At 55.8% G+C, this 18,187-nt stretch overlaps 7 protein-coding genes across 7 annotated transcripts; 3 read left to right on the forward strand and 4 right to left on the reverse strand.

Annotated features, from left to right (window-relative positions):
* Window positions 1-46: 46 nt before the first annotated feature.
* On the reverse strand, window positions 47-1,489 carry PG986_008979 (uncharacterized protein; the record flags this gene model as incomplete). The annotated part of the gene is made up of 1 exon (XM_066845201.1): window positions 47-1,489. One exon carries the CDS (start codon window positions 1,487-1,489, stop codon window positions 47-49), a length of 1,443 nt encoding a protein of 480 aa, XP_066697599.1.
* Window positions 1,490-2,590: 1,101 nt separating this feature from the next.
* PG986_008980 (uncharacterized protein) lies at window positions 2,591-3,451 on the reverse strand (the record flags this gene model as incomplete). Its single annotated transcript, XM_066845202.1, has 2 exons — window positions 2,591-2,813; window positions 2,871-3,451. The coding sequence occupies 2 exons, from the start codon at window positions 3,449-3,451 to the stop codon at window positions 2,591-2,593; spliced, it is 804 nt and encodes a 267-aa protein (XP_066697600.1).
* Window positions 3,452-7,447: 3,996 nt separating this feature from the next.
* PG986_008981 (uncharacterized protein) lies at window positions 7,448-8,851 on the forward strand (the record flags this gene model as incomplete). Its single annotated transcript, XM_066845203.1, has 2 exons — window positions 7,448-7,455; window positions 7,600-8,851. The coding sequence occupies 2 exons, from the start codon at window positions 7,448-7,450 to the stop codon at window positions 8,849-8,851; spliced, it is 1,260 nt and encodes a 419-aa protein (XP_066697601.1).
* Window positions 8,852-9,265: 414 nt separating this feature from the next.
* On the reverse strand, window positions 9,266-9,962 carry PG986_008982 (uncharacterized protein; the record flags this gene model as incomplete). Its single annotated transcript, XM_066845204.1, has 2 exons — window positions 9,266-9,758; window positions 9,823-9,962. 2 exons carry the CDS (start codon window positions 9,960-9,962, stop codon window positions 9,266-9,268), a joined length of 633 nt encoding a protein of 210 aa, XP_066697602.1.
* Window positions 9,963-10,283: 321 nt separating this feature from the next.
* PG986_008983 (uncharacterized protein) lies at window positions 10,284-10,644 on the forward strand (the record flags this gene model as incomplete). Its single annotated transcript, XM_066845205.1, has 2 exons — window positions 10,284-10,434; window positions 10,469-10,644. The coding sequence occupies 2 exons, from the start codon at window positions 10,284-10,286 to the stop codon at window positions 10,642-10,644; spliced, it is 327 nt and encodes a 108-aa protein (XP_066697603.1).
* Window positions 10,645-11,774: 1,130 nt separating this feature from the next.
* PG986_008984 (uncharacterized protein) lies at window positions 11,775-12,473 on the forward strand (the record flags this gene model as incomplete). The annotated part of the gene is made up of 1 exon (XM_066845206.1): window positions 11,775-12,473. The coding sequence occupies one exon, from the start codon at window positions 11,775-11,777 to the stop codon at window positions 12,471-12,473; it is 699 nt and encodes a 232-aa protein (XP_066697604.1).
* A 1,381-nt stretch (window positions 12,474-13,854) lies between these two features.
* PG986_008985 (uncharacterized protein) lies at window positions 13,855-14,563 on the reverse strand (the record flags this gene model as incomplete). The annotated part of the gene is made up of 3 exons (XM_066845207.1): window positions 13,855-13,936; window positions 14,029-14,181; window positions 14,241-14,563. 3 exons carry the CDS (start codon window positions 14,561-14,563, stop codon window positions 13,855-13,857), a joined length of 558 nt encoding a protein of 185 aa, XP_066697605.1.
* Window positions 14,564-18,187: the final 3,624 nt, after the last annotated feature.

Genomic DNA, 18,187 nt, shown 5'->3' on the forward strand with positions numbered 1-18,187 from the left:
CGTAAAGCATCATACAGTCCGCCTTCTTTCGGTCAATGCCAGGTGTCTATCGCACTGCTTCCTCGTCCCGCATGCGACTATAAGAGTCATCGATATCCTCGGACCAGACAAACTTCATGCGCTCCCGCAAGCTCTCGGCCAGCACCGGCAGCGAGTCTTCGTAGCTGAGCCGGCTCATCTCCTCGGTCTGCAGCTCGTACAGGTTGCCCGAGACGCGGCTCGCGGCCTGGACCTTCTGGGCGCGCGGCAGCCGGAGGTCCTGGTAGAACTGCATCGTGGACTCGAGCGACTGAAACTTTTCGTTGCTGCTCCCACCAAGATGCTCGGACAACGCCCGCCCGAGAATCCACCCGTCCTCGACCGATTGGCCCGCCCCGGCCCCCATGTGCGGCAGCATCGCGTGCGCCGCGTCGCCGACCAGCACGACCCGCCCGCCCGCAAAGTGCCACCGCGCCAGCGGCTCGTGGTCATTGATGCGCCAGCGGCCGGGCCGCTCGTCCATGAGGCCGATGATGCGCTGCACCGGCTCATCGAACCCCGCGAAATCGGCGACGACCTCGTCGCGGTCGCAGAGGGAGGACCAGCTCTCGCGGATGTTCTTGTACTTGTTCGCCTCGTCCTCGCGGTCGCCGATCAGGCGGCCGCCGCCGAGGCGCTTTGTGACGAAAGCGACGATGTTGAGCTGGGCGTTGCCCGTGATGGGGTACGAGAGGAAGTGCCGGTGCTTGCCGACCCAGATGTTGGACCAGTGCGCGAACGGCCAGCCCGGCGCGAGGGCCGCGGTGGGCACGATGCCGCGGTACGCGATCATGCCGCTCTCGACGGATTTGTTGTTGGCGCCCGTGACGAACTGGTCGCGGACGACGGAGTGCACGCCGTCGCAGCCGGCGACGAGGTCGGCGGTCGCGGTGGTGCCGTCCCGGAACTGCAGGTGCACTCTCCCTCCTCCCCCTCTCTCATCACCATCACCATCAGCATTGAGAACCGAAACTCCCGCACACGCCTTCTCCGTATGCAGCGCCGCCGCGCCCCTCTCGCGAATGGCCGCGAGGAACAGCTCCAGCAGATCGGAGCGCGCGCACGGCGACTGCCGTACGTCCCCCGGCTCCGCCTCGGCGTCGGGGACGCTGACGATCTCCGCCGAGTCCTCGTGGCGGCGAAACGCGAACCAGGTGCCCTGGCGCTGGCCCGCGATCTGGACGAGCCCGGGGCCCAGGCCGAGCCGGTGCAGCAGGCGGGCCGCGTTGATGCCGATGCCCACGCCGGCGCCGATCTCGCGGTACTGGGGCGCCTGCTCGTAGACGTCGATCTGGATGGTTCTCTTGCTTTTGCTATGGCCATTACCATTGACATCATCGCCATCTTGGCCTGGCATAGTAGAATGATGATGGTGGTGATGGATGGAGAGAGCACAAAATAAACCTCCTATCCCGCCTCCGATGATGGCGATGCGGAAGGGCTCACTTCTCTCTTCTTGTGAGTTTGACATCGTCTCTGGAGGAAAACGTTATTTACTTTCTCGAGATGGCTAATCTAGTCTGATCTGATCAACTGTATTCGCCAAGAATGCTCCAGATTCCAAGGAAGATTCAAATGAGAGCCATATATCACGAGGGTTACACGATGTTCCAACGACAGCGGGGTACAATACCACCCAGGTAGCACACAACAGTGACAGAATGCGGAAAGTCGGGGAGAGTTCCCCCAGCCCCAAAGGGTCGATCTTTCGCATCGCCAGCACTTGTACCTATCGGCAGTTTTGATTTCCCCTTTCATAACAAAACCGTCCCGACTCTGAACTACCTACCCCAAAGTATGTACCCAAGTAGGCAACTCGGAATGCGTGCTGTGTGGCCAGTACATGTGTAAGCGACAAGCGAATCAATCGACAACAACCTTTTTACGAAACCTGCATATGGCTGTTCCCTCCCCCTCTTTACCCTGATTCGCCTATTAGCATTTAGCCCGGGATTTTATGGAATGGTTAGCTCTATGGAATTGGGTTCCTAGCGGCGACCAAGCCAGGAACACGAATCGTGGAAAGATCCGATTGACTCCCGCACCTTGTACGACGTTCTCGGGTATTGTTTAACTCCCCTTGCCAAGCATGTTTGTTCTAGAGGTAACAGAGTCGAGCTATCACGTTCAGCATAGTACTACATACACAGGAAAGGGCTACTGAAAATACAGATGATACTACCCCAAGAAGTTTCGAATGAAACACTGATATTCACAACACATACACTAGATAGATTGTACACACGCAGCAGCTCCATAAGATTTGGTACTTTGTTTTTCATTGTTTGCTCTCCTATCTCAGCAATATACCATAAACGCCGTTATATTCACACACACCAAACGGTTCCTTTTCTTTCCCTGGACAGAAACAACAAAATGAGTGACTTCTATGGTATCAATATTTGGCTAACAATTCGACTCCTTGTTCCGATAGGCTCCACACTGGACACCAATTCCCTTTATCATAAATACAGCCAACTCTAACAAATAAGAGTCGTAATTCCACATTCCTTTCGGCCTTCCTCCCTCTCATCCCGTGAGTAGGGGACCCACGATCGCCCCGAACGATCGCTTAATACTCCCGGCGAAGCACGACGCGGAAGCCGTGGCTGTCCACCGTCGGCGATCGCTTGGCAGTGGCGTTGCCAGCACCAGCGGCAGGAGCAGCGCCAGACGCGGCAGGAGGAGGAGGAGCGGCGCCGGAGGCGGCAGGAGGGGGGAGGAGGGGGAGCGCCGGAGCCCTTAGGGGGGTGGCGGGGGAGCAGCAGCACCAGCGGGAGGTGGCGGGGGAGCGCCTGCGAGTTCAATGTCAGCTGAAAGCCTTTATGATGTTAAGAAGCTTGAGGATTGACTTACCAGATCCCTTAGGGGGAGGCGGGGGAGCGGCAGCAGCAGCATCAGATCCCTTAGGGGGAGGTGGGGGGGGGGGCGGCAGCGGCCGCGTCGGATCCCTTGGGAGGAGGAGGCGGGGGAGCGGCGGATCCCTTAGGGGGTGGCGGGGGAGCGGCAGCAGCAGCATCAGATCCCTTGGGAGGAGGAGGCGGCGGTGCGCCAGATCCAGCAGGGGGCGGCGGCGGGGAGCGCCAGAGGCTGCGGGTGGGGGAGGTGCGGCAGCAGAGCCGGAGGCAGCAGCCTTGGCCTTGACAGGAGTAGCGGCCTTAGCAGCCGGGACGGAAGCGGCACCAGCGGCACCAGCGGCAGCGTTCTTGCCGGCACCAGCAGCGGTGCTCTTGCCAGCACCCTTTCCAGCGGGAGCAGCAGGGGTGGCTTGACGGGCCACGTTAACGAAAGGAACGGCTGCGGCAGGGCCGGACAGAGCGACGAGGGCTCCGGCAGTGCGGCGGTTGGGGAAGGCGCCCAACTGGAAGCCGGTGACGGCGGTCGAGGTGACCAGGCCCGTGGCCAGGACCTGTACCAAAGCTGAGTAATGCATGGTTGGAAAGAAGGTAAAATGCTCAGGACAAGCCGAGACGGTTCGAAAAGGTGGTCTGGAGTATTACAATCTTCAAAACGTGGAAAAGTTTATGAAGATGAAAGAAGGTCAACTCCAGAGCAAAGAAAGGAAGAAAGAAGGATATTCGACTAGCGAATGGTAGAACTGAACAGTGTGTTGAAGGATGAGGAGGGAGGATATTTCCAGATGAAGCGATGAGATCTGGAATATATAACAACGGGAGCCCAACCGAGTTACCCATAACTTCCTAGATCCCAAGTCCACAATATCCTCGTCAGCCTATAGAACTCTGACTATCGGACTGCGGGACTATGGGACGCACTCTCCAGCATCCAGCACTGGGTCGGCGTGCTAGTCCTGTCCAGGCCAGAGCCCAGCATCGAGAGCCCACCCCTGGACAGCACCATGGACAGCATGGACAGCATGGACAGCATGGGAGACGAGGCTGTGCGTGCGGGTTTGTCGTAGATCATCGACGAGACAAGACTTTGGCAGTCTGAGCACCCTAGGTTTCATGGGTCTTCGTTTTTCTTTTTTTCTTCTTTTTTTGGCCGGGTGATTCCGCGAGCTCTGGTGGCCGGTACCTGCAGGGCGATGCGATGGGATCATGGAACGATCTTTCGGCGGGACCGGGGGGGGCCTCAAGCATGTGGAGAACCAGGCACAGGCATGTTTGCGAATTGCTCGCTCGAATCAGATGGCCCAATACCACTGGAGGCCGGGATGATGCGACGGTGACGATATGTCCATTCCTGGTGGCAGGCCCTTGGCGGGTGTTGCTGGTGGTGAGAGTGCCTAGGTCGTTTCAAAATCCACCCCGTTTCGTCTTGGGTGCTTCGAGAAGACACCGCTCTGCCTGTTTGAGATGTTGCGATGCGTCCAAGTTGAGCAGCGGCACGCCGGCGATTGATTTCTCGGAGAATTATCGACTTGCAATCGCCGGGGTGCCTAATTGGGAGCCGATATTGAGACATGGCTCATACCACACCATCGCTCTGTTCGGATCTCATCGGATCGGCCAGTCAGTAAAGATGGTTGGTTATGTTGTGTTGGGTTCTGTTCAGCGTTAGGTTAGTGCGGATCAGCCGTTGCAGTGGGCTTTCTTTTAGTTACCGGCTGGCCGTTAGGGAACACAAGGCGCGGGTACAACCCGACTTGGCAGGGGCAGCTGGCTCTAGATGACTGAGGGAGGAATCTATAGACGAGCGCCGAGGGCAATGTTCGTCTAGGCGTTTGCTTTCACACACCCGACACTGATTGATTGATTGATTGATTGGCCAATCTGCCCTCTACCCAACATGTATGTACGGGCGTATAATGAATGCATAGGACATACATTAGGTACGGTCATCCAGGGCCAACTCACCTGAACCTACAAATTCCAAATCAACAACAGACTCTCGTCACAAGGAAACAAAGTGGCGCCGACGCTCCTGGAGGTTTGGTCTCAGAAAACTAGGCGAAACCGTTCTGAATGCTATGTCAATTCCAGCCGGCCACTGTTTGCCATCAGAGTTGCGGGTACGGGGCCGATGTTTTGCACTACGAACACCACCAGCCTAAACTTTCAGTCCGAACACTAATAATATTCACACACAATTAGACGCCTTACTGCAAACCCACACAAACACTACTTACCTACCGCCTGTTACCTGGACCATTCGTGAGGTAACATTCAAGAGGATATCGGAATAAGAGTACAACGTAGCCGTTGTAGCGGATAATCCGCAAACACGTCAAATGTATCCATCACGCTCAAACTTGGGCCTGGGCTTCAGTTGAGGCCACTGAATTAGGTTGGCAATGGGTATGCCGTGCAGCGGGTGACAGCTACAGTAAGTACATAACCTACATGTCCGTGAAGGGAAACAGTGGCAGTGAAGCATCACTGTATCAGCCGTCAAGCAACGGCCGAGGCACAGCCACTTAACAGTAACCGAGCAAACAACAAGGTCTCTGATCTGATTCAGCGATTCAAACACTGCTCGTCTTAACCTACTTCAGGTGGAATCCTTGGCACGTTGGCTTTGGTGGCAACGGGTCCAAGGCCGGTGGGGGGCATCTAGATCGCACCAAAATCCCGTGAGTCCAGGTTGTGTCCTGGTCGTGCTGTCCAGGTAGTGCCCAGTCCGCCAACGGTTTCGGGTTTGGAGTTTGGAGTTTTGGGACTCTAAAAACTCACTTTCTCAAAATGTCTCCCTTGTCACCGGTATCTGATGCGATGCACACCCTACCACTGGATCTTTTCAACCAACGCTGCCAACTGCCTTGCTGGCTGCGTGCGGCTTGGTCGGGGTCTGGTCCGCTCTCGGTTGGGACGGCCGTCCCCTAACATAACTTGATGGGAGAGGCTGGGAGTGCCCCATAGTATCTTCATCGATTCCTCTCCCCTGGCCCCGTGCCCACTCGGTAGTCCATCTCCCGGCCAGACCCTGGTTCAGCCTAGGCTGCTAGTGGTTGCTTGTGTGAAGTTCAGTATAGCATCACCTTCCAAAGCTGGCTCACGAAGGGATGGGCATCGACGCCATGGTTCTCGTCGATTAAGTTGATCCCCCTATAGTGCATGGATCGACCGAATAGACTCGTATTTGCATGACAATCGCCGCAGCACCCCTTGCAAGCTCATCCATTTCTTTGCCTTCCCTGTTTATTCCCCGACCCCTTCTCTTGGAGGAGCAACGGAACAACCTTAGAATGGACACATATGTGAAGACGGCTCCGGTCACAGAGGAGAAAGGCGTCCTCGTTGGGTGGGCTCAGCTCACGTTAGTGTCTACCTAGCAACAATCTCGAGACTGATATTGCCAATATCGTAGGTTAAATCGTCGCAAACTCGTTCGAGTTTATGCGTCAGCCGTGGCGGGAAGAGCACATTGCCGTTGTTAGTCCGTCCCACAGCCCGGCTGGATATCAGGCATACTGCTATTGAATGGTGCCCATCATCTTCCAGGGAGGCTTCAGATGTTCCGTACATGTCATCTGATAATACTCAGGAGGAACGTCCGATCCGGCTTTGGCTCTGGCTCTGGGAGTCTGGGGCAGCAAAGAACATCCACGAGGCAGTGCTCCCCCTGCTTTTTCGGGCCAGCCGTACAACAGGATATCCTCACGTCCCAGCAAGCAGGAAAATGACTTACCCACAGCAAAACCTTAGAAACCGGGCCTTGGAGCCCTGTCTGTCTGTTGGATATACGGCATACCGGCATGCTACTCCAGATATATTGATTGCGCAGTCAAAGGAAAGGGTTGGGCTTGATTTTGTTCTACCAAGATATGTCATGTCTTACCGAGTGGTGACGTCGGCTCGTTTCTCTCTCATTTACTTGAAAGCAGCAGTGGTAGGGTAGTCTAATGATGCCCCTATTCCATCTGGAAGGGTTGACGTTCGAACTGCACTCTTGGTGCTCGACTCGACTTCCGGTGTTTCTCCTATCAGCATGGCCCCTGATCGGGAGGTCGAGGATTTGTCAACGTCGGGCGGGACAAGGAGCATGACTGCGGATGAACGCCAAGATCTAAGCAGGGTCGAGTCAGGTACATTGCTGGCTTGGTAAGGGATAGACAGAGCCTTATCAATCGAGACCCAGTAAATCCTGTGGTGACGACGATCCATCTTACTTGCCCCTTGAGGTGATGAGCATAGGATCAAATAATAGGATAGCTAGCATGGATGAGAAAGGTAAGGCTTGCTTGTAAGACCTTGGATATTCTGGATGGTGGGCGATCTTGTGCAGTGGCCCACCTCGGGTTGCGGGTTGCACAGCTGCTGCAGCGACCCCCCGCCAGCGCTAACAATTAACCTTAATGCCCCTCTAAAGCTCCAAAGTTCCAGCCCCCAGGGTATCTGCCGTATCTGCCGACCCCGGCCTAACCGTAGCTCCCATGCAGAATCCTACCTGCCTACCTACCTACACTGACGACAGCACTCATGCCAAGGTAGCTTAGCCACTCTACGTGTGCTTGACCCATCCCACAATGCCTCTGTAAGTTCTCCTGCACCCCCAATCCACAGCGCGCCCTGTCCGGTTTGACGCTACGGCCCTACCATTACGTTGCATCTCGGAACGAAAAAAAACAAACAAGTTTCACCCCGGAAGCTGACGAACCCGCGCCCACCAAACCCACAGCCACCTCCTAGGCAAGAAGTCATGGAACGTCTACAACACCGCCAACATCGCCCGCGTGCGCGCCGACGAGGAAGCCGCGCGCGCGCGCGAGGAGGCCGAGGAGCAGAAGCAGCAAGAGCAGGACGCCGAGCGCCGCCTCGCCATCCTCCGCGGCGAGGAGCCCCCTCCGCTACCGCCCACGCCCGACCAGCCCTCTTCCTCCTCGTCAGGCCGACGTAGAAGAGACGATGACGAGCCGTGGCGCGGTATGGGCGGCGGCGGTGAGAAGCGCAAGCGCAAGCGCGCCGGCGAAGACGACACGGACTTCGAGATGCGCCTCGCGCGCTCCCGGACCGAAGGGAGTGGTGGCGGCGGCGCTTCCTCCTCAGCCGTAGCAGCAACAGTAAACGAGGACCCGTCCTCTGGGCCGAGCTCTCTCGTCGTCAAACACAAGAGCAGCGACGCGCCCCTCACCGACGCCGCTGGCCACATCGACCTCTTCGCCCCGGACCCGCGCCAGCGGCAAGAAGAAAAGAAACGCCAGCACAAGGAGAAGAACCCCGAAGCCGAAGCCGAAGCGGCGCGCAAACAGCGCTCCTTCGAGGACCAGTACACCATGCGCTTCAGCAACGCGGCCGGATTCCGGACGGAGCTGTCCAAGACGGCGTCGGGGCCCTGGTATGCTACAACAAACGACAAGCGAGGAGAAGAGCCGACGCCGCCGCCGGTGGGAAAGGACGTATGGGGCAACGAGGACCCACGGCGGCACGAGCGCGAGGCGGCGCGCATCGTGTCGAGCGACCCGCTGGCCGTGATGAAGCGCGGCGCGGCCCAGGTGCGCCAGGTGGAGCAGGAGCGGCGCGCGGCGAACGCAGAGCGCGACAAGGTGTCGCAGCAGCTGCGGCGTGAAGAGGAGGAGCGACGGCGGGAGAGGAAGAGGCGGCATCGCCGGCATCGCGAAGAGGGTGGCGACGATAAGGCTAACCCGAATACCAGTGCACGAACAACAGAGTCGCGCCATTCTGAGCATAGGCACAGACACAGGCACATAGACACTGCGGCGGGCTCGGAGAGGAGTCGGGATCGGCATGGCAGCAGACGTGACGATGATCGTGACGCAGAGAGGAGCAGTAGCAGGCGGCAACACCGTCACGAATCTGGCGAGGATAGCGAGAGGCGGCGCCACAGGTCGTCACACCATGATGGGAAGCGGTCAAGTCGCGCAAATGATGAACGCCCAGAGAAGAGGCAACATCGCGAGTCAAGGCGATGATGAGATTATGATTAACTATATACACTTACGAGGCATACCTCTTGCATAATGCATTTCTGGCGAGATAGATACCCAACACTATAGATAGGCCTTATTGATATCAAGCGTTCGTACATCCATACGATGCAGACCTGGCCCGGGTCACGATATAACACCCCCTCTGCTTATGGCTAGATTCTGCGCCATCGACTCTGATGAAGTCTATCAAAGAACCGACGTGCCATTTTGTTCATGGCCACGGTCGACTTCACTGGAGCAAACTCTTGCAACACGGAGCAAGGTGGCTTAGCTCCTGTTTGCGTGTAAACGAGCATTGATCTCGAACGGTACAGGCGAGACAATGCGTATTCGTCTCAACTGTTCAAACACCGGGTATAATAGCAATGGTCCGAAAAAAAAAACTCTTCCGTTCGTTCAGGACTTCCCCTGCTTCCAGGGCAGTTGGATTTGGATCTCGCGCAGATCCTTCTCGACATACTGGACCACCTTGGGCGCGCTCTGCAGACTGTTCAGCGCGGCCGTGACGCCCGCCAGCGTCTCGGGGGATATGCCCTCCCGCCGGTCGGTGTAGATATCGATCCCTTCGGGCGTGAACAGGGTCGCGGCGAACCAAGTCACGACCCAGCGCTCTACCGTCGCGGGCGGTTGCTGCTGTTGCTGTTCTCCTCCCGCCGCCGCCGCCGCCGCCATTGCCGACGAAGACAACGGCCTCTCACCCCATCCCAGGACCTCCCAGTGACTGCTCGCGATCCGCAACCAGCCCTTGCCGCGCCAGTTCCACGACGCGGGCACGGTGGGGTCGGGCTTGTCGATGCCGCCGACGGTCTTGTACGCGCCGCTCTTGTTGGCCTTTTCGTACTCGACCAGGTCGTCGATGTGGACTTCGGGAAGTTGCCGTCGGCAGCGGCTTGTAGGTGATGCGCACGTTGCGGGCGGAGCGCCACATGGGCAGGGTCGAGTGCGTCACGGACCAGGTCCGGTAGAGCCATTCGAGCGGCGGCGATACGAAGGCGGCGCCGTCGGTCGTGGAGGGCTGCGACTGGTCCGTCAGGTAGGCGGACGGGGCCCGGAGGCTGATGGTGGACGGGGGTTTTGTGGAATCGGAAGCCATCGTGGGCGAATCGCTGATTGGTGATGGGGCGCGCAAAGCTGTCGACAGATGGTGTCGCGTATATGCCAGAATCAAAAGCCCAACGCAATACAAGAGCAACTGCGATTACCGAGGAACTCAAAAAGAACAATCGGATGTTGCGCACAACCTAACTGATATATAAAATTAAACAGGAGCTCTATCAAGTCGCCAACCATCGACTAATGACGATGGCCGCAAGGTGCAGCTGAGAGCTCCAAGTGAAGCGAGTTGCTCATTTCGGCAACGGTACTATCCGACACTTGCTCGTGATAGGGCTCCAGATGAAACAGCACTAACACCATGGCATGCTACGGCCCCTATGACGAAGCATCAGTAGCGCAGCCTTTTGGGCAACAATCATACCTCTTGAGTATCCGGCGACTCGCGCATGCTTTCCATGTGCTCAAGCCGGACGCGCGTCGACGCCTCAGAAGGAGAGAGGAAAGAATGGGTAAGTTCTGGCGTGAACACCAGAAGACGCACAGCTTGGGCAGCCGCCCCACAACAGACCGTGGTGGATTCTAGCTTCGATCCCCAGCACCGCGATCAGCCTGCGGCTTCGCGTAGACCCTCCATGCTGTCGATGCGCGCAGGTGATGCTCCAGGCTTCAAGCAGATGGCTACCTCGTCGTACATCGGGCAGTCGCGGCTGGTAAACTAACATGCAGAGAGTCTGAGAGCGTGAGACAACACTTTGCACGCCCTCATAGGCTCAAGAGGAATGATATCAGCACCGCACTAGCTGTTGATAGGTGATGCTCGGGGAGGACAAGTGAGGAAAAGATGGTGGGATGGGCTTCCGCTAGGAACGATGGCTCGGGCCCGTAGGTCGTAGGAGGGTGTTGCACAGCTGTACTTCGTGGTTTAGAAGCTTCTGATGTTCGACGGCTGGGCGGACAGGTCCTTCCTTCCCGTCGGGTGCCGACCACACATTGACCCCAGTGACACCACACCTTCATTTATTTGAATCTTCCACTTGGACGACTGCCCGCAACAGGAGGCGACTGAGACGACTGGACGGGGACCGGCGCTCGCTTACTTGCAGGGGATAACGATCTTGTGATCTGGGGGGGATTATGTCTTCCCCCGTTGGTCAGTCTGTCTTGGAAAGAAGAGAGACAAGGCAGCTGGAACGTTGCTCCAAACCCTAAATATCGATGTTCCCCCATGGATGCAACCATCAGTAACGATACCTGTAGTGTAGTGAAAATGAAGGGGTGGTTCCTGACGGACGAACAACACGACACAACTTCCCCAAGAACCAAATCCTCGGGTAGATCCAAGCACCAAGCGAACGAATCCTTGCCACCCATATGTCTGTCAAGTGTCAACCTCTCTCTCTTCGGGAGGATCAATCCAATCTGGAACGAACCTGATCTGACGTACAGTATCTGCCCAATTCAATTCGAATCCCGTTTTTGCCTGCCCATTGGTGCCCAGACCAACCCCCCCCGTTCTCCTTCTAGAAACCCCCTCCGAGATTTTTCCACCTCCGAACCTCGATTCCCTTTTCCAGCACCGACTTCCACTAATCCCTTCCCACCCCCCGGAACGGCGCGCGCGCACGCGCACGACCCTCCAACGGACCGCCCCCAGCAACCGGACTTTTTGATTTCCGGCTTAGTCCAACAACCGCAAACACCACCACAACTTTTCTTCATCTTCTTCTTCCCCATTTTGCTTTCTTCCCCTCCCTCGCCGGCGCGATCGCATCGCCCCCCAGATTAAAACCAAAACACAATCGATCGACCGAGCGTACCGACCAGAGCCCGTCCCTGCTAGCAGCAAATCATGGACCCAATGGACCCCGACGAGTGGGACGAAGACACCGCCGCCATGGCCGAAGCTATGGGCTTCGCCAGCTTCGGCGGCCAGGCCCACGGCTCCAAGCGGCGCAAGTACAACGCGCGCGCCGACGACGCCTACGTCGCCGGCGCCGGCGGTGACGAGTCCACACTCCTCTTCCACGACGCCGGCTCCGGGTCGAACAACACGCCGCTGGGCGAGCGGCGGCAACCGACGAAGAAGCAGAAGACCAAGGCCAACGAAGATGAGATCGACCTCGACGACGACGACGATGACAATCAAAACAAAGCCGCCGATACCAACGATGCGCAAGACCCGGCGCCGCAATATATCGACACATCACTACCCCCCGATCTGGCCCAATCAGAACTCGACGCCCTCGTCGCCAGCGGCGGTGGTGCCGCTGCGAGTCAAAGGGGCGGAGTGTATTCCCAGCGGGGTGCCGGTAACCGTCGCTCCGGAAGGGATAGAGCCTCGGGGCCGCCGTGGTGGGAAGACTACTACGACCCGGCCTTCAACACGAACCCATGGGAGAAGATCGAGAAGGCGCGGGGCCTGCAGCCGCGGGGCCCCTGGCTGTCCTACGACGAGTCCAAGACGACATGGGCATCGATCAAGGACCAATCAACGTCCTCGTCAGCTGCAGCTGCTGCCACCGAGGCCGCCGTCGCTCAAGCCGCATAAATCACAAAGGTGCTTGGCTGACATGACCACTTGGTCTATGCGGGATATCAGGTCGCTGGTGTAGCTTCGGCTTTTTTGGGGAAGAAGAAAACGAGAAGGGGCCCAACCAGACATGAGCCCAGCGCGAAGGTCGCCATGACCCTCACTCAACACTGGCTATCGCTACGCGCCTTGTTTACACGAGACACGTCTTGTCTCGGTACCATCAACTGACCTATCGCACTCGTACTTATCTTGGGCAGCGAGGCATCACGTGACTACCCTACGCAGTACCAACTACCAACCCTACCTACTACGTCTATTGGCGGGACAGCTACACCCTTTAGGCACGACGCCCCCAGGGGTCTACGAAGCAGCTACCTGTACACAGTATCAACGTCACTGTCACAGGCGTTGGCGAGGGGTCATCAAGAGGAGAAGCATATGTATTAATACGCAAGGAAAGGTAGCTGTGGTCTATGATACCCAGCCCAAGGGAGCAGCTGGGACGGCAGGCGGGGACAATGTCCAGCACGCCCAGTTCCATGCTCGAGGGCACGACGACCTACACTCTATCCTGGAATAGGCAATATCGACCTGCCTAAACCCCCGAAACGGCATGGTGCTTTTGTCGACAGTGTGTGTGTGATCTATCTACTTTTTCCCGTCTCCCACCCCCCAAGTGTGGCCCTAAGGGCGCTACTGTCTCCATCGTACCCGATTCCGCCTCCGCTGTGGACTTGTGTGTGGACTCGGTACTGTGCCTGCCCAGAATACCCCTCCGTCCGCGTCTGTTGACAGCGGGTACAAAGGGCGTCTACTGCAGGTTCTGCACAGAATCTGCAGCCCTACCAGTCCTGTCAACGCACCAGTGACCGTTGCTACATTCCCCCGCTCCCCGGGATGCCAAAAAGGATGGTACTTTTGACCCCAGGCTTGCTCGCCCTCGTCCAATCATTAATCATAACGTCGTGAAACACCAGCAGTTCGCCTGCTGCTCCCGTCCGCGCCAACACTGCGCGTCAGCGCCCCCGGCCACTGCGTGGGGAAGAAGCTAATGCTTGCTTTGACGCAGGTACGCCCGTTGTCTGTGCCCACACCTCCCTCCCTTGGCCTCGAGGGCGCCGGTAAAAGCGGCGAGGAGAGGGCGTTTAAAAGCAGGACAGGCATTTTGCCGCGCGCTCCTCCAACGCCCACACCATGGTACATGCAATGCATCAATTGTGCAGAAATCCCAAAATAGAAGGGGGTGTGTGCATATGTGAAAGTGACAGATCTGAGATCCATTACCAGGAACGCCAAAAACCGTGAACCCCCAAAACTCCGCTAGTAAAACGACAAGGGTTGAAATCTGGGTAAGGTGAGTTCGTAGAACCCTGGCCTTTTCGATGAGGCTGAGGATCTAGTACTCGGGAGAAGGGTATCGCTGGCGAGCCTTCTGGTACTCTTTGGCGTGCTTCTTTGACGCCTTCGTCTTCATAGATCTAGATTCGATATGTTAGCACACGCCCAATTGAATGCAAGCTGCAAGGCACCGTTCGACGACCCCTTTTGATATGGCGGCTCTGCTACTTACGAGACTTTCTTTGACGTCCACTCCAGGTTGGCGCGGACTTCCTGCGCGTCCTGGACTCCCTCCTGGAAGCGAGCTCTAGATTTCGCAAGTCGGGCCTGTGCCTTGGCTTGCAGTTCCAGAAGCTCGCGGTGCTTGTTGTTGAGCTGGCCAGACCTGTGGATATTCGTTAGCATGGGTTTTCGGGTCCCGAAAAATATGGGCAGATCACTCACGTTTGCGCTTGTGTGGCCAAGCTGCGGTCGAGGGGAATGGGGTCAAACGACTCGGCAAAGCGGTCTTGGATGTACTCGTTAAAGTCAATGCCGCTCGCCGAGGCGGAGCTGTCCCAGTCACTGCCGGAGCTAGCATCGTAGCCAGAGCCATTGACTGAGAAGCTGTTGCCGTAAGAGGCTACGCCAGATGTCACTGACGCATCGTGCTCCTCAGGCGGGGATACTGAGTAGTTGCTGTCAGCGTTGTAGTAGGCTGGGTACTGGTCCCCCTTGGTGGGGATGGCCATGGCGTTGGCGTAGTACTGGTCTGTGTAGGCCGACATGTTGACGAAGATGGGGCGGCGGTGGTGTGTAGTGCAAGGGTGCGTGTAAGTGGATAGATATGCAGATATTGCAAGGCTAGACGCCGGGTAGGTATGGGGCAGTTCTTAGAAGTTTGGATAGGGTGGATGTGTTGAGATCGGCTCAAGTGGTCAGGGACACTTATGATCAAGATCGTGCTATGATGATTCAGATATTGTAGTAGACCAGTGTAGAGTGCTTGGGGGAGTGATGGTGAGGAAGGAAGAATGAAACTGCTCAACTCAGTCAACTTCACCCCTATTTATACCCGTTCAGGACAAACCTAGTCAACGAGGAAAACGACATCTTCCTCTCCCGAGGATAAGTCCCCATGAGACGATTCGTCAAACGACGAGTGACCCCGCTCGATGGCGATGTTGTGGGCAAGCAAGCAGACAAAGAGTCCGAGATGTGCTAAGTGGATGACGATGTTTACCCCCATGCCGAACTCTCGGTCTGCTACGTATTGGCTTAGCCGTGTCCCTCGCTGCGCGAGCGGGTGATATGTGAGCCGACAAACGCCAGAGGGAGTCTAGCCCATGAGACTAGACCTTGGAAATACATTGTGTGTACGCATTGGGCGACCCGGAGTGGTTCCCTTGTATGGGGGGTGGCCTTCTAGTTTGCTAAGATGAGGATATCCAAAATTCTCTGGTGCATATGCCGAGTGGCGATGATCTTCTACCCACGGTACGACGGCCCCAGCAGAGGAGCATATGGATTGGAGGGGCGTGTAGCAAGTAACCAAAGGGAGGAGAGAAGCAGAGTCAGATCTTCTGCATAGTTCAAGTTCCATATGCTGCGTGTAGTAATTCTGAGCCGAGCAGAGAGAAGACCACGATTCTTTGGTGGAATGCCGGTGTACAGGTTTGACTAGGCTTTCGCAGCCTTCCCGGTCCTGGTAAAGCAACGGACCCATAGATACAACTAACGGCGTGGCCAAGGATGGATACTGGAGCCAGGGCCGAGCAGTCCATGGTTTGCGGCGGGTCCGTCAGATGCAGATGGGACATGTACAGTAGTGGTGTAGAGCCATGTACACGTTTTTCTATCAAGACGCCGGCGTTTGCCTAGGCATGTGAGTCGACCTGGACGGCGTGGCGTGTGTCCAACGAACGGGGCATATCTGAGGTCGATTGTCGCAGCATGGGGGGGGGCCAGGCCATTTCATAGGCTTTCCCGGTGTCTACGTGTAAGTGACCCTCCTCGATGCATATCGACGAGAAGTCAATCCGGTGGATGAATTGTCCAACAAGCGCGCGCCCACGCTAAGAGAGAGGGAAAAATAAGGGGAGAAAACGACTGGCAAAAGCAGCGAGGGATTTCCGGCAACCCTGGCCACGCACACCACGGTGCTTGGTGCTTGCTGCAAGGTGCAAAAGGTGCGAGAGCATGTTCATCCAAGCAAGGCCGACGGGCCAGCAAAGAAGTGGAAAAAGGGTGGGAGGCATTGCATTCATCCATCGGCCGTTTGATGCAGACAGGCAGAAGGCGGAAGGGACAAGAGACAGTGTGCGAATAATGCTCAAATCAACGTCAGCCAGGTCAGGCAGAAGTGCAGCAAGTCGGGCATTTTGTGAGATGATGTGTTGTCAGTCTCCCGGGATGCGCAGCGAATGGTTGAATTTCTTCAAAATCCAGAATGATCCGTTTAGGAAAGTCCCCCCCCGATGCATGGAAGGCAGCACTTGCTTTGTTGGAATGGAATTGATCAATTGATTGAGGGACCCAAGTGTCTGGTCTGGGCATGTGTGTATGTACCCGCCTCCGCCTTATTTTTTAAATTTCTTTTTTTTTTTTTTTAAAAAAAAAAAAAAAAAAAAAAGAGGTAGGTTCTCTTGACCTCCTGGTCAGAATATTGAAAGCCGACTCTACACCGTCATTGTTTGATTTGTTCATAATTCAATGTAGCGTAGATAGGAGTACATCATCGATGCTCTTCAGCTCTTGTAGTTCAAATTGACAGGTCCAATCAGGTAAGTACATGGGTCACCAAACGGCCCCTTGTTAGGTCAATTACTTGCCCGCCTAGGTAGGAATCTACCATTCAAGGCATGGCGAGATATGTACACCGCGAGAACTTTGTATTGATTATTTCCATGGCACTCCTATTTCTCTCTTTTCCCATTGGCTGCAAATGCCAAAAAAAAAAAAAAAAAAAAAAATTCGCTTCCACGGCTTAATCCATTGGGGGACATCGATGGAAATTCAATAAAGAATGGAGGATGGACAGGGGTGGTAGTTCCGCCTTCCTTTTACCCATGTTCAAGCCTAAGCCCAAGCGTGCCCATCCATGCCCAGGAAGTGCCCCTCTATGGGAGGGAGTGTGCCAACGTCGAGCGTCTTTTGCCCCGCGGTGAGACTTGGAATTGGTGTTGGGGATTGGACAGTGTGACCTCCAGGTCAGGATGTCAATGAGCTGTACCATCGTCAATGATCAAGGTGAATTGTATTTGCGCTGGGAAACGGGCTGCGTTTTGTGCCGAACCAAGCTAAGTACCTACATGTCTCGTCTGAGACTTGATGTGTCCATGAATGGGTCATCGGAGACGCAGCGTCCTGCAGGTGATTTTAGATGCATCCCGTGGTACATACATATACATGAGCAGGCTGCTGCTGCATGCGCTGGCTGCCTCTGGACATCTACATGTAGGTAAGGTAGGATAGCAGATAGGTAGACAACGTAGCCTAAACCCCCTAGGCATCACCATGCCCTGGGTCAAGCCAAGGATACTTTGGAAACGTTTGGTAGCGAATTCTTCCTTTGCTGGGGAGGTACGCATATTATACAGATATCTCAGTCAAAAGAAGTTTCAAGCGTGGGCTTGCGAGTGAGGTCAAGTCCAGTCATGGTTCACCTATCGTTCTTGTGCAACGGCCGGGAGTCACCGAAGCGCCGTGCGAGAACCACGGGATGTTTGAGACGAGACTTCATTCGGTGAAGGACATGGGGTCCAATAGGGTGGACGGGCTGGCTGGCTATTGACAGGTATGTATGTATGTTCCTTTCAAACGTGTGTCTACTCCTACTACTACTACTCCTACTACTAGTAGCCCAGGCCAAGGCCGGAGCCGATGTTCACCTGCCCAGCAACCTCGTGCATGCTCAACCCCATACTGTGACATACATACATACCTAAAGGCGGTATAGCACTTATTATGTATGACTGGGATGTATCCATTCCCCCAAAGGCCTATCCATTTCCAGTAGAGCCCAGTGGGGCCCCTTAACAAAAGCCACCCCCATATATACATGTATATATACCAGAAACCGAACAACTGCATGGTCCAGTGAGAAACTTGAGATGGAAAGGAATATTCAAGTGTGTGTTCAAAGACCCGGGATCGAGGCAACAGTGGCCCAGGTGAGGGGGTGCTTAGCCTCGCTGCCGGTAGAATGTATGCAGATGGGCTGAGATGGCTCAATGGAAACTCCATTCTTCACAAAACATATAGATCAAATGCTCACATTTAATATGCGTGACTTCTTCATGGTAGACACGTGAGACGGAGGTACAAGACCAGGAATGGTATTACATGCCGTACCTTGCGCAGGTAGTAACGGTCAACGTGGACTTTCTATAATGTAGCTCCATGTACCAGCA

Source organism: Apiospora aurea (assembly GCF_038362705.1).
Source record: "Apiospora aurea strain CBS 24483 chromosome Unknown utg000006l_segment0_segment0, whole genome shotgun sequence".
Taxonomy (NCBI): Eukaryota; Fungi; Ascomycota; class Sordariomycetes; order Amphisphaeriales; family Apiosporaceae; genus Apiospora; species Apiospora aurea.